Below are 12,726 nucleotides of genomic sequence, written 5' to 3'. Positions count from 1 at the left end.
CGACATATCCCTATAACCTCTCTGGGATCCATTTGTCCAATGCAACACTGCCATCTATGGATAAGACTCGGTGCGCTCCGTTCTGTCGCGCGTCACGTTGCCGCCTGCGTGCGTACCGAAGGTGCGTACAGACGCCGTCCGCGGACGCGCCTGTCATCTGGAGGAAACTCCTCCTTGCAGACAGCGCGTCCTGTCGTCTTTCCATCGCAATGGTCTCCTGGATCATCTCTAGACTTGTGGTGTAAGTCCTCTCCATTCCATCCTCTCCCGTCTCCGCCAGTGCGTCTGGAATGAAAAGCGCGCTGTGGCTGTTACAGGTCTGAGTCACTGTGGAGGGGGCGCGAGACGAGCCCCCCTCTCGATTTTTTTATTCTTGATCCTATAATGGCATTTCATCAGCATCGGACGTAAATGTGTTAGCAGATCAGGTGACGGTGCTCTAGTCTAGATTGGAGCTTGTTTTTTTATCGCTTTTGTCAGGAGGAACACATCAGGCTGTTGTGTGTCTGTGGAAACACTCAGCAGAAGCAGGAATTAATGTTTTGTTAGTAACACAGACATGACGCGATCTGCTGAATTATTTATCGTGGTTCACGAGATCAAAGCATGTCAATAGATGACAAGCATCGTTTAGTTTGGAGCTTCAATGTGGAGATGTTCCTGAAAAAACATGAGCAGTTTTTATGCTTCATATTGAAAGAAGAGGAAAAAAACAGCTTAAGGGAGAGGTCAGTCTTCTCAGATTACAACATGAGTTTTTTATTTTAATAAAGGTACAGTCTAAATATTTTAGACATTACTGTATTCTTACTCCTGGTGGGCCAACACTTAAAATAGTAAAGCAATTAGATTAAAAGACCTTTCATACTGGCTCAGCTCTGGCCTTTACAGCTTGTTTATGTAGGTCATTTTAGATTCAAGCTTCAGCAATAAGGTTCCATGCACGGCTGATATTCCCAGTGTCCTTGTAATTCTGAACTCCTTTGGTTAACTGACAAGCCAGTGTGCTGCAACCTGATGTGAGCTAGTAATTCGATCAGATCGCTGTCACAGCTGTTGCTTTTGTAGCACTGCAACATGTTTCATATCTACAGGCTTCCAATGTGCAGCACAGGTGTCATGCTGCAAACATATCCCTAAAAAAATATGTATATATTTTTAAGAAAAGTGCAGCAAATGTCGTCTAATTTTACTCCATGGAGCTGGGCAGGATCGGTCTCGGTGAAATGTGACTCTGTGCCCAGGCTGGTTTAGTTGTTCAAAACGTCCTGTGCACGTTCTGGGGCTTTGTTTGTGTCAGCAGGACAATGTCAAACCATTTTGGAGGCTTAAAGGAGTCGCTGGTTTTGTAATAATAAAAAATAAGTAAAGTTTGGTGCATCAAAATAAACAAACTATGTTGAAAATTAGGCAAAACATTTCATTTAAAACTGTTTTTTCATGTTTTTTTATTTACTAGACTGGTTTTTGGTACCCTATATCCTGCCTATTCCTCTTATAAAGCTGTGAAGTCAAAAGATGTGAAAGAATATGTGAGTATTTTTTCAATTTTTTGTTGAAAACATTTATCTAAAGGCGTATTAAACTAAATCTAACAACATTGCAGGTAAAATGGATGATGTACTGGATAATATTTGCCTTGTTTATGACGGTGGAAGCGTTTACAGATATGTTTCTTTGCTGGTAAGTGGCTTCAGTTGCAGAAATGATTAAATGTGTGTCATTTTATGTCATAATATGCCTCATAAGTCCATGTTTTGTTGCTGTTTGTTCATGGCAGGCTTCCTTTCTACTATGAACTGAAGATAGCCTTTCTTGTGTGGCTGCTGTCGCCGTACACGAAGGGCTCCAGTGTTCTGTACAGGAAATTTGTACATCCCACGCTTTCCTCAAAAGAAAAGGTGAAAGCCCCTTTCTTTTGTCTGCCCTGGTGCGCTTCAAGGATTTATGGATGAAGATATTCTACCTTAAAGCCAGCTTTAATCTTTTTTGTGGCTTTAGAGAGTCGGTTTTTCGATGTTCGCTACACAAAAGTTCCTTTGTTGCTACTTTTTTCCACACTTAAGCTGTGAAAACTGTGTTTGCTGACCGAGCGACAGGAAATGTCACGCTTCCATCTTTTTCTGTGCTGGTTAGGAAACTGTATTCTCACAAAGTCACATAGGGAAAAAAAAGGAAATGCAGCTGTCCACACTGTCAATGTCATGAAAGCCACAACAATGGTAGATGTGGTCATCTGATGTTTGTTCTGCTCTTTTTTAGGACATTGATGACTACATCTGTCAGGCAAAGGACAAAAGCTATGACACACTGTTGCATTTTGGGAGAAAAGGACTGAATGTTGCAGCCACTGCTGCAGTCATGGCTGCATCAAAGGTAATGGAGCATTCTGTTTAACCTGATTACTGCAGATAAATTTTGTTTTAAGAAGTGAGGATAATAATAGCATAAATAAAGCTTGTTCTTTTGGAGTTCCTTTATGTTTATTTGCTTGCAGACACTAATTGGATCTTATGCTTAAGTTGGGTCACGTTGCCGCAAACGGCAAGAATGAAAAACTGGATGTGTCTGATTTAGGGCCAGGGGGTTCTGTCAGACAGACTAAGGAGCTTCAGCATGCAGGATCTGTCCTCCTACCAGTCCGACCCTGTTACCTCCAGTCCTGGTTCTGCGCAGTCTGGAGCGGCTCAACACCGGACCAGACCCATCATGCGCAGCAAGTCAGAGAGCTACAAGGGTAAGGAGACATCTTTCAAATCAGCTATTTTCACGTATAAAACAAGTGGTTTTAATTCCAAACCCAAACGTAGTACATTATGTTTTAGCAAGTCAGCTCAATTTGAGCTGCTATAAGCATGGCCTGTTTAGTTTAAGACAGATTTGTCATTTTGATATCTGCCTTCCTGTTTGAGCTTGTTTAAGTCGTCAGATATTGTTTATTACCTCAGCTTTCCTGCGTGGATCCCTAACCTCAATCCTGCCTTCCTGTTTGGAACAGATCAGGCCTCAGGGCTGCCAGACTAACCATCCAGTGAAAAATCTCACAAGTAGCTTTTAGAGGGTTTGGAGCATCATAAGAACCCAGCTGTGGTTTGTCTTTTTTTTTTTAAGTGTCATGTTTTCCACGTGACTGTAAAAACTAAAACTAACATTGTGACTCGTCTGTTTACATTTGGAGTATTGAGGCACACAAACCATTTTTGGTCAACTAAGCACCTTTTTTTAAGTGTTTCCAAGTACAAACAAATAATTATTTGTGTTTATGCCTGTTTGGCATTGCAAAAAAATTCTCATGAGTCCAACCAACCAACCAACACACCCCTTTTATGCTGTGATATTCCTGACGGCTGTGAAGAAGGGAGACCTGTGTCTTGCGGGACTATTTTCAGCTCTGTCTTGTAAGCATGTAGAGCAGCGTGGTGGTGTCTGGTGACATTTAAAATAAACCCTGATGTTAATATTATCAATAATGAAGACAAATGAAAAATAAGCTTTGAAAAGAGTGACAGATGGCTTTAATGTTAATAGGGTATTTAATTAAACTATTGAATTGGATCAGTGCTTACTAAGCATCATAAAATATTATTAATAACACATTTATTAAGCTAAATAAGGGCTTCTTGCTCCATTTTATATTGGTAGTAAAAAAAGCTTTTGTTAGCTCTACGTCCAATCAAAAGAGATTGAGCAGGGACTGCCTTGTTATACATTTTTAAGCTGCAGTAAATTGGTTTCCTTTAGTCTCTCCATCTCCGACCTACATTCTGCAGGAGGAAGATACAAATAATGAGAGGTTAAATGTCTAAATTCAATTCTTTAAAATGAGCTTAGTTTAGGCAAGGCAAGTTTATTTAGCACAATTCGTGTGTCTAGACAATTCAAAGTGCTTCACATAAAACATTAAAAGAAACATTCAAAATAAATATTACGAGTGATCATTAAAATGATTTAATTCAGAAATTATAGCAAATGAATGTGTTATATTTGTAAAATACTGAATATGGATGTAAATCCAAATGGGAAAATGTAAAAGGAAGTACTTTGGGTCTACAGTTTGAAGCAACATAGTGTGAAAAAAAGGTGAAGAAGCATCTGGAAGTAGATTGGAATGGGTGAAGGAGGTGTGATAAAAGAGTGTCAGCAAGAAGGTGTAGAAGGCGATGGGGAAAGCAGCCACATTGTTGGTTTAGTGACAGTGGCTCTAGGAGACAAAAGGTAGAGCACAAGGTGGCAGAGATGAAGATGTTGCTCATGTTGGATATTTTGGAGATTAATGCAGGGAATCCAGGTTGAGATGGTTTGGAGATGTTCATATGAAAGGACGACACAAAGGTGGTTTGTGTGAGTGAGGAGGATGGAGAGGAAAGAATTAGATCAAGGCAGATAATTGGTAAATGGTAAATGGTGTTGGGGTTTTTTTAGCCTCATTAAGCCCTAAAGTGCTTTACAGTCATCTATATACACACACATTTACACACTGATGGTACACAGTGCAGTCACTGAACCAAGAGGAGCAAAGTGGAGTTCAGTGTCTTACCAAAGAAGGTAACAGACTTTATCCTATATGTATTTCTCACACCAACATTGTATTTGGAGGGTGACTCCTACTGATGCTATATCTCCTACTCATCTTGGAGGGGGGCCTTGACTTTTGATCGGCAGGATGACCAGTTCCTTTCACCCTCTGGTTGCTGGAGCTCCTGTGTTTTGGGTTACTATTACTGTGGCACCAGACGCTCTGTGTGCTACAAACCAGCTAAAAAAGAGCCACTAAGAATAAAAATACAACTGCAGAGGACAGACATCCAAAAACCTGATCTCAATTTTAGGATAATTTAATCACACTCTGAACTTCTCACTTACAGTTGTGTAAATAAATAGGACAGCCATGAAAGCTTCTTTATTTTTAACAAGTTTGCAAAATGTCTAGATATATGGGATTTTAATAATACAGTAATTCGTCTAACAGATAAAACTAAAATCGATAAACAATTACAAGTTAAAAGTCTTCAAGTAAATGTAACTAAGCAGTAAGGCATTACCCTCACATTTAATCTGACATAAAATAATAGAAATCAAGTTAATCACAAGCAATCAAAATTTGTATTTTGACTGAGATTTCCCAAACTTCAGATATTTTGTCAAGTGTACCCCTGATTTTTTTTTAAGTGGAAGTAAGCAGTATAGTGAGAGTAACAGAGATTCATTATTCATTCATTCATCTTCTTAGCCGCTTGTCCCTTTTGGGGTCATGGGGGTGCCGTAGCCTAATCCTGTTTGTATAAAATCCAAATCAGAACTAAACTGAAAAATACATGTTTGATAAAAAAAGGCATTATTCCAGAAAAAGAACAACTATGAAGCATGGAGATGGAAGTATAATGGTTTGAGGTTGCTTTGCTGCATAAGGATCAGTAAGCTCACCGTCATAGAACGTACCAAGAATTCTACTGTGCATCAAAGGGTGTTTGAGAAACACACGAGACCATATGTCAGTAAATTGAAGCTAAAGCAGAAATGGATCATAAAACAGCCTAATGATCCAAAACATGACAGTAAATGATTCAAAGGCTATAGTAAAAACTTAAAAAATTGAGAATCATAGAATGAGCTCGAACAAGACCAGATCTTATTTAGTGATTATATGCAGAATTAACAATATCCATTTCTTTTTTCTGATATCTAGGAGATTTATTTACTGAAATGATTGATTTTCATAAGGATTGGACAACCGTTTTCTTTAAAATACAGAGAGATAGTCTTATTTGGCACATCCTCAGAAATCAGAGTTAGACATAAAGTCATCATGTGTCAGAAAATTTATATTTGGTTGATTACATTTACATTTTAACATTATCTTTTAACATTTTTATATTTTATTTTAAATACCCATGTTCTGCACGGTTAGCGCTCTCGAGAAACCGAGTTGACTCCTTTCTGTGTGGAGTTTGCATGTTGTCACTATGAATACTTGGGTGACCTCAAAGAGAATATAGCGGCTTAAGAAGATGGATGGATGGATGGAATACCCATTTACATCATTACAATAATGTTTATATTTAACATTTAGACTTATGAATCCATCTATCCTCACCTTTTATATTTAGCAATTGAATTATTATAGTATAACTGCAAGAAAATTTAAACCGGCTGACTAATTAACAGTTTTAGAGTAAAGAGAATGGATAGTTTTGTGTCATTCTCATTCCCTCACCAAAGTTTTTCCACGGTACAGATTTTGACATGACCGAGTATGAGGTGTTGGGTTTGGAACCATTGGACCCCGTAGATTTTCAGTCCCAAACAACATCAACCGAGTCTGCACTCGTTACACCCTCTGTGACACCCCCATCCGACCCACCCTCTACACCCAGCCCGCCTCCCTCTCCTGCGGCTCCAGAGCAGCCTGAGGAGTTGAGCAAAGAGCCACTTTCGGCATCGAGCTCTCCCCAGCTCAGGCTGAGTAAGAGGAAAGCTCCTGAGGTACCACGTGAATGAAGCTGCTCAGCTGCTGCCTGAATCTAACCGTCCCTCCAGAGTGGTGATTACTGACTGATTCACTCATGTTTGCAGCTGTGCAGCTCTATTAATCTTCACAGAGCAGTCACTACGTGAGTGTAGAGTCCAGATACCCAAAGGATTTCTGCAACAGACCGATGTCAGGAGGGGTTTGAGGCAGTTCAAATAATGTTATAAAAACTGGTGAACTACCATCATTGTCTGCATGCGCTTTTTAACAGTCAAGATAACTTAAATGGGTGATACTCGTATAATATCTTTGTCATTTTTCTTCCATTGATAGATTGAAACTATGCAAAATCCCCCAAAACTGATAAAATATCACATTTTAGAACCGAAAAGACGCAAATTCATCTTTTTTTTCACTCAATATTTATTATTTACCTGACAGTATTTTATCCTAAAAACTAGAATATGTTTGTAGTGCTTGTGTAATTTAAAGAATTGTGCATTGCTTTGGTTTGCAATGTATTAACTCATTAATTTATATACCAAATTTCACCTTTTTTATTTATTTTCTCAGTAGAAGATGCTCAGATTATGTTTGAAAATGAAAAATATTTGGCATAAACAGTATAAGAGTGGGAAAAAGGGCTTTGAGCTGAGTTTATTTGGACTAACCATATTAATAAAAAGCTTGTTTTTTTTGAGAAAAAAACAAAATAAAGCATGCTGCATCTTCTATACATGCCTGCAAGCCTTCACAGCTGCTGTCAGAGACTGAACACATCTCTGTCTTTGTTTCTGCCCTGTCTTCCAGCCTCCTCATAGAGTCTTAAGGCCTCTCACAAGATCCAGGAGTGCTTTTTCTTCAAACAATGAAGCTATGTGAAGTTGTCTTCAAAACTCCTCCAGCTGCCTTTGCTGCAAGAAGTAAAAATACTGAATGGCCAAAAGCGACATCACTAAAGCAGCCATGCTTTGGAGTACAGTATTACCAAAGTGTCCTCTAACGAACCCTCTCTTTACAGTATATAGCTAGTGGCTCATAGTTAGAAAAACAGATTTGAGATTGGAAAAATGAGCGAATGGCCTTCATACTGACACACGCTTTTTGATAGAGGGTTATTGAATATGTATTTATGTACAGTTTGTGTGTGCATCATGATTTCATTGTTTTTATATGTCATTGCTGGGAAGGCAGTTGCATGAGGGTCTATCCAGTCGTTAATCTGCTCTCCGTTAAACAGAATGTGCTGAAGATGAAGACCACAGCTGGACCTGCTGAGACATTCACGAGTATCCGGACTCGAGCCAAGAATCAATAGAAACCAAGCTGTATTAAAACCTGTTTTTAATGTTTATTAAAATATAAACCCTCTGTAAATTCAGTACCAAAAAGTCTGGTGGCAGCAATTATTTTCTTTTTCTTTTGACCCAGAAGAAAGAAGTAGCTGTTTTCCCAATTCTGATTTGACAAAAGGCCTTCATTAAAATATATATTAAATCACAACTCAATAACTTAGTTTGCAGCTAAGAATCATCAATACTTTGCGTTACTGACTCTATTTCTAATCATTTTTATGTACTTTACAAATGTTTAGACACATTAAAGGCCAATTAAGAATTAAAAATCTTAATTAATATTAAAATCCAAATTCTAAAAATTGTCTCTCTGTTAGAAATCTCCCCCTTTGCTGCTGACAGAATGGATCTAAAGCTCCAAATTTTCTTCATCTTTTAGTAACTAATGTCTAAGATGGATAATGATTAGTGCTGATGCACTTTAGAGAGCCTGAATAAACATAAACCATCACTGTGTGCTTCACTTCCTCAGTACAGTTGGGTCTTTTAAGGTGATTTAAGTTTGGAATGAAAGCCTCTCAGGTAGAAACTGTTCTGTTTACACATCATTCACTCTAATATACATTTATTATGCACAGGAAGTGTTCTTTAAATGCATAACTTGTGAGAATATGTGACCCAGGGTAAACTTGTGTTTCTGCATTAGTGGTAGCAGTGTTGGTGTTAATTTTCTTTAACATCTATGTCAGAAGATAAACAAGAATAGAAAGTTTGTATACTAGTGCATTCATCGCAAAACTCTTCATTGCATGAGTCATTTGTATAACAGCTTCAAATGATTTTGTGGAAATCTGTTGGCCTCTTATTTTTTTTACTTGTTAATTTTAGTGTAAGAACTGCTTGGCCACAATACATACAAAAATGTCACTCAACAATCTCAAGGTTAATATACTTAAACCCTTTTTCTGGCTGGCCAGAATTTTAATTTTTGTTTCAATTTCAGGTCAAAAGGAAACGCAGTGATACTGTACAATCATTGTTTGTCCTTATCACTTTGCTATTCTTATACTTTATTCCTGTTGTTAAAAAAGTTACTTATGGCCATTAAATAAAATTGAGAACTGTGTTTCAACTGTTTTGTGTCCATTTTTTTGTTTAAATCAAGCACTTCAAGCAAATCTGTTTTTATACAGTCTTTATAGCATCAATGTTTAGACATAACACAAATCTGCAATTCAGAGTTTGAGGTTGACCCGATCGTGGTACTTCATGTATGGGTCGTTAACGTACCAGTTTCTTCTTTTCCAAAAAGAAGTTGTCATTTTATCTAACAATTTGGACTGAGTGTTGTTACAAAATACAATTTCCCTCAGGCGTTTTCGTCTGGCAGGCAACTTCTTCCACAGTTTTTTCTTGTATCCAGCCTGTTGATGAGTAAAAACAAAGAGGTCAGATGGGTAAAAAAAACCCTCAGATTTGGACAAACACTGAAAAAACCCTTCACACCTTGCGTCGGATCCAAAGACCGCAATGCAGCCGCATGAACCGCTGAGTCACTGATTTGACACTCTTTCTTTTGCCCTTTTTCACGCTGAAGTAAGTGAGACTTCTGCTTGGCTGCAGCATCAGACTTGGAACAAGAGGTGTCACACTGCAACAACAAAAAAAGAAACAAGTTTTACTTTTAATTCAAAAAATCTAAATCATCAAACATGATCAAAATCCCTTCACAGCTACACATTTTTGATAATTCAGATGTCTCCAATTTAGAAATTTCCAAATCTATTAAAGTCCCACTCTGATCATCTTTTGGTCTATTAAAAAGCGCTCCAATGGGACTTTTAATTACAGTTTTTAGCCAAAAGTGTTAAAACTGTGTTGTTTTCTAGAACATAGTTTCGGTAGAGCAAGTTGCTCATTAGAAATTTGCCTCTAAGTTGTGAGCAAAATTGTTGATGCGGAGTTAGCTCACCTCTGTTTCCCATCATTCCTCAATTGACACACTCTCCTGCCAATTTACAGCCCCTCACAACCCCAACGTAATATTAGCAGCGCAACAAAAATGGTTAGCAATATTGGAGTTATCCGGCTATACAGTTTTGATGTATGTCAGTGCAGAAGAAGACAAAGAAGACGCACGTGGATCTACAGTATTTGTCTGCAATGAAAAAGAGGAGGGAGCTTGTGACTTGGCATAGTAGCTTTTTCCAAATAGCATTTTTTTATCTGCTCCTGTTCAATTTTCTCTATAAATGTTCTCCATCGTCAGACAAATTCCACAAAAAATGTTTAAAACACCAAAAACTATTTTTTTTTATTTAAATTAGAGTGGTTCTTTAAGCTTCTTTATAGTTTTCATATACTTAATGATTTACAGAACAAAAGTGCAACAATCATTAAAAGCTAACAGAAGATTTTGAAGGAAAATGTGATGGGACATGTAGAATGAAATTCAATATTTTAGCTAAAGAAGTGATGAAAAGTAATAAACTTCAATGATTAAAATCCTACGAACAGACAATAACAATATTAAAAACAGAGGCTACATACTTTGACAATGAGGTGTTTTAACTAATAATACGTCAGTAAACTGACAACTCTTTCTCAGACCAGTTTCAGTGCAAAAAAAGAAAAAATCATAACATATAAGAACCGAGAAATAACTTACCGCTTGAAAATGTTGAATCGCTGAGTCTGAAACGCTGAGACCGAAATAGAAGGGCGGGCAGCAGCTGGAAGGAGGTTAATGGGAGCCGGGGGTTTGATGGAGCTGGACAGTTTACAGATCTGTGGAGTTCGGGCACACAGGGAGGCGGACAGCGGCCTCAGCAGAGCTGACAAGGACATGAAGAAGAAATAAGAAGAGCACAAACAAAACCAAGCTTATACCACTGGAGTGAGCATGTACCAACGACGTCTCTATTTGTAACTACTCAAATGAATTTAAATTTAAATAAAATTATATTAAACCCCAAGTTATAAACTGTTACTTACCGGATACTCTTGCAGACCACACCGACGCCATGTTATCGTTTTGCTGAAACTACGGAGTCCTGTTAGGGTCGATATTGTTCTCGGACTCAACGTGACGTCTAAAATATTACTGCCACCTATCGACAGAACTAGGAACTGCTCTTCACATTGTAATGCATCCACCCTATTCACAAATCTCTAAATTCATTGTGCTATTTGACTATTTACAGTGATTCTTTAATGACACACTTAAAATGAGTCAAAAAGGTTGAAGGCTTGTCCCTTGTCATATTTTTATTATTTTTTTATAAACAAAAAATGTTGATTAATTTTAGTTTCTGTTGTTGGTCTCACAAAAAATGAAAATTGACGTATTTAATGAGAAATTGAATAGTGTAAAAGATGATTTAAATGTCTAAATTAGAGGTTATTTAATATTTTAATTTATATTTAAATATACATATACTTATAAATAAATGTATGAATACCCAAGGCTGAATTGAAACTATGTCTACATGGATGAACTCCAAGTCTCATTTATTCATTCTGTTGGTTTTTCAATTATACTATATTATGTGTTTTATCTGTACAGTTCCTCTTTCTAGAAACTTTTTAGAACTTCAAAAAACAGTTTCTTTAAAAATAAAAAAACACTTTCTCAGATCCCAAGAGAGTCAGTCAAAAATGTCATGAGTAGGTTTTAAAGCAAGCTTTTGCCCTTGACTGATAGTAAACAGTGGTGTTTTTTTATACCTAACTTTACTGGGTTGATTTGGCTGGACAGCTCTCTTTGTGGTAACAGATCTGAACAATGAAATAGCAAAGACAAAGAGTTTGTGTAACATTTTTACAGATATTACTTGCATGGTGTCTCTGAAAAGATAAATAACACAAGGAGAAAATGCTTTGCTGCTGGTTCTTTTACACAGAATATTTGAATTAGTTTTATGCTTTGTTTGATTTTTCATTTTTTGCTTGAAAGTAATTAATTTACTTGGCTTTTTGTTGCTGTTTTTAAGTTATAATGGGTTTGGTGATAAAAAAAATTAGTGCAAGATACACTAAAACCAACCAAAAGTCTGTTTTCATTCCCATGACTAGGTTAAGAACTGATTTTATGTGTAGGAAAAGTATGAAAATCAGAGTCTGGTATGCCACTTTAATCACAGAGAGCCTTTCTTCTTGGTTTTCACACTCTGACACACATTGATCTGTTTCTGAAATATACAATTTGTCACAGTCAGTGTCTGGATGCTTTTAAAAATTCTTCAATCTAGAAAGATTTTTGGATTTTTCTTTTTGGCAAAAAAAGATTTAATGTACTATATAACCATATATGTGTGTCCTGAGTCCTCTTTCTTTTAACATCACAATACAAATTGTGAAGCCAATGCTAATGGAATAAAAAATATGACTAAATATAACCAGATATAAACCTATAATGAAACATGTGAAATCCCCATAGATCTTTAAATCTTACTTTAAATTATTTTCTTTGTGTTTAATTTTTAATACTGGATTCTTTAGGTTTAAATCTACTATTTTAAGTAAAAGGTTAAAATGATAAAGTTAGTTGACCCAGTGTTAAATTTATAATATTAAATAAATAAATAAATAGCTTTCAGGTGAAACAAAATCAGTTTTCTGGACATTTTTTTTAAAAACATTTGAAGTAAAGTTTTTCCTCAAAACGATCAAACCTGCTTCTGCATTTTAAAAATATATACTTTAGAAATAAATAAATACGTACGGTAAATTTGTAAAACTATCCATGCTTGCTTAAATGTCAGTACTTCTGTATTTCATCATCCTTTTCTAAACTGAATGAAGAAAAGATAAAGCTTATCAAAGTATTCATCTCAATTAAAATATTTTCAAATTAGAAAAAAAAAATGTAAGGAATAAAAATATTACTAAAGATGAAGAAAAAAAAGACACAACTGTATTTATTGTCTGATTGCTGAAAGCAATCAGAGTATGTTATCCTAC

The 12,726-nt window shown here is 36.5% G+C and overlaps 2 protein-coding genes across 3 annotated transcripts; one reads left to right on the top strand and one right to left on the bottom strand.

Annotated features, from left to right (window-relative positions):
* Positions 1 to 6: 6 nt before the first annotated feature.
* Positions 7 to 8,896, top strand: reep1 (receptor accessory protein 1). Of its 2 annotated transcripts, XM_036209925.1 has the most exons (8): positions 7 to 241; positions 1,460 to 1,532; positions 1,607 to 1,683; positions 1,781 to 1,901; positions 2,263 to 2,376; positions 2,578 to 2,737; positions 6,236 to 6,483; positions 7,280 to 8,896. In XM_036209925.1, the coding sequence occupies exons 1-8, from the start codon at positions 57 to 59 to the stop codon at positions 7,349 to 7,351; spliced, it is 1,050 nt and encodes a 349-aa protein (XP_036065818.1). In that variant the 5' UTR covers positions 7 to 56; the 3' UTR covers positions 7,352 to 8,896. The 2 variants fall into 2 exon arrangements, with proteins under 2 accessions (XP_036065818.1, XP_024123681.1); XM_024267913.2 differs by lacking the exon at positions 6,236 to 6,483.
* Positions 8,897 to 8,944: 48 nt separating this feature from the next.
* mrpl35 (mitochondrial ribosomal protein L35) lies at positions 8,945 to 10,915 on the bottom strand. Its single transcript, XM_024267927.2, has 4 exons — positions 10,759 to 10,915; positions 10,433 to 10,598; positions 9,271 to 9,415; positions 8,945 to 9,188 (listed from the first exon to the last, which is right to left on the bottom strand). The coding sequence occupies exons 1-4, from the start codon at positions 10,787 to 10,789 to the stop codon at positions 9,000 to 9,002; spliced, it is 531 nt and encodes a 176-aa protein (XP_024123695.1). The 5' UTR covers positions 10,790 to 10,915; the 3' UTR covers positions 8,945 to 8,999.
* Positions 10,916 to 12,726: the final 1,811 nt, after the last annotated feature.

This window comes from Oryzias melastigma, linkage group LG22 (assembly GCF_002922805.2).
Source record: "Oryzias melastigma strain HK-1 linkage group LG22, ASM292280v2, whole genome shotgun sequence".
Classification (NCBI taxonomy): domain Eukaryota; kingdom Metazoa; phylum Chordata; class Actinopteri; order Beloniformes; family Adrianichthyidae; genus Oryzias; species Oryzias melastigma.
The sequence above is the reverse complement of the archived record's forward strand: the minus strand, read 5'-3'. Positions and strand labels throughout refer to the sequence as shown.

Excerpts from the sequence above, each read along its gene's own strand:
- reep1 (XM_036209925.1), top strand. The coding sequence starts at position 57 with ATGGATAAGACTCGGTGCGCTCCGTTCTGTCGCGCGTCACGTTGCCGC. Across the intron at positions 242-1,459 it reads ATCATCTCTAGACTTGTGGT|ACTGGTTTTTGGTACCCTAT; the intron begins GTAAGTCCTCTC and ends TTTATTTACTAG. Across the intron at positions 2,377-2,577 it reads CAGTCATGGCTGCATCAAAG|GGCCAGGGGGTTCTGTCAGA; the intron begins GTAATGGAGCAT and ends TGTCTGATTTAG.
- mrpl35 (XM_024267927.2), bottom strand. The coding sequence starts at position 10,789 with ATGGCGTCGGTGTGGTCTGCAAGAGTATCCG. Across the intron at positions 10,599-10,758 it reads GTGGTCTGCAAGAGTATCCG|CTCTGCTGAGGCCGCTGTCC; the intron begins GTAAGTAACAGT and ends TGTCCTTGTCAG. Across the intron at positions 9,189-9,270 it reads GTCTTTGGATCCGACGCAAG|GCTGGATACAAGAAAAAACT; the intron begins GTGTGAAGGGTT and ends ACTCATCAACAG.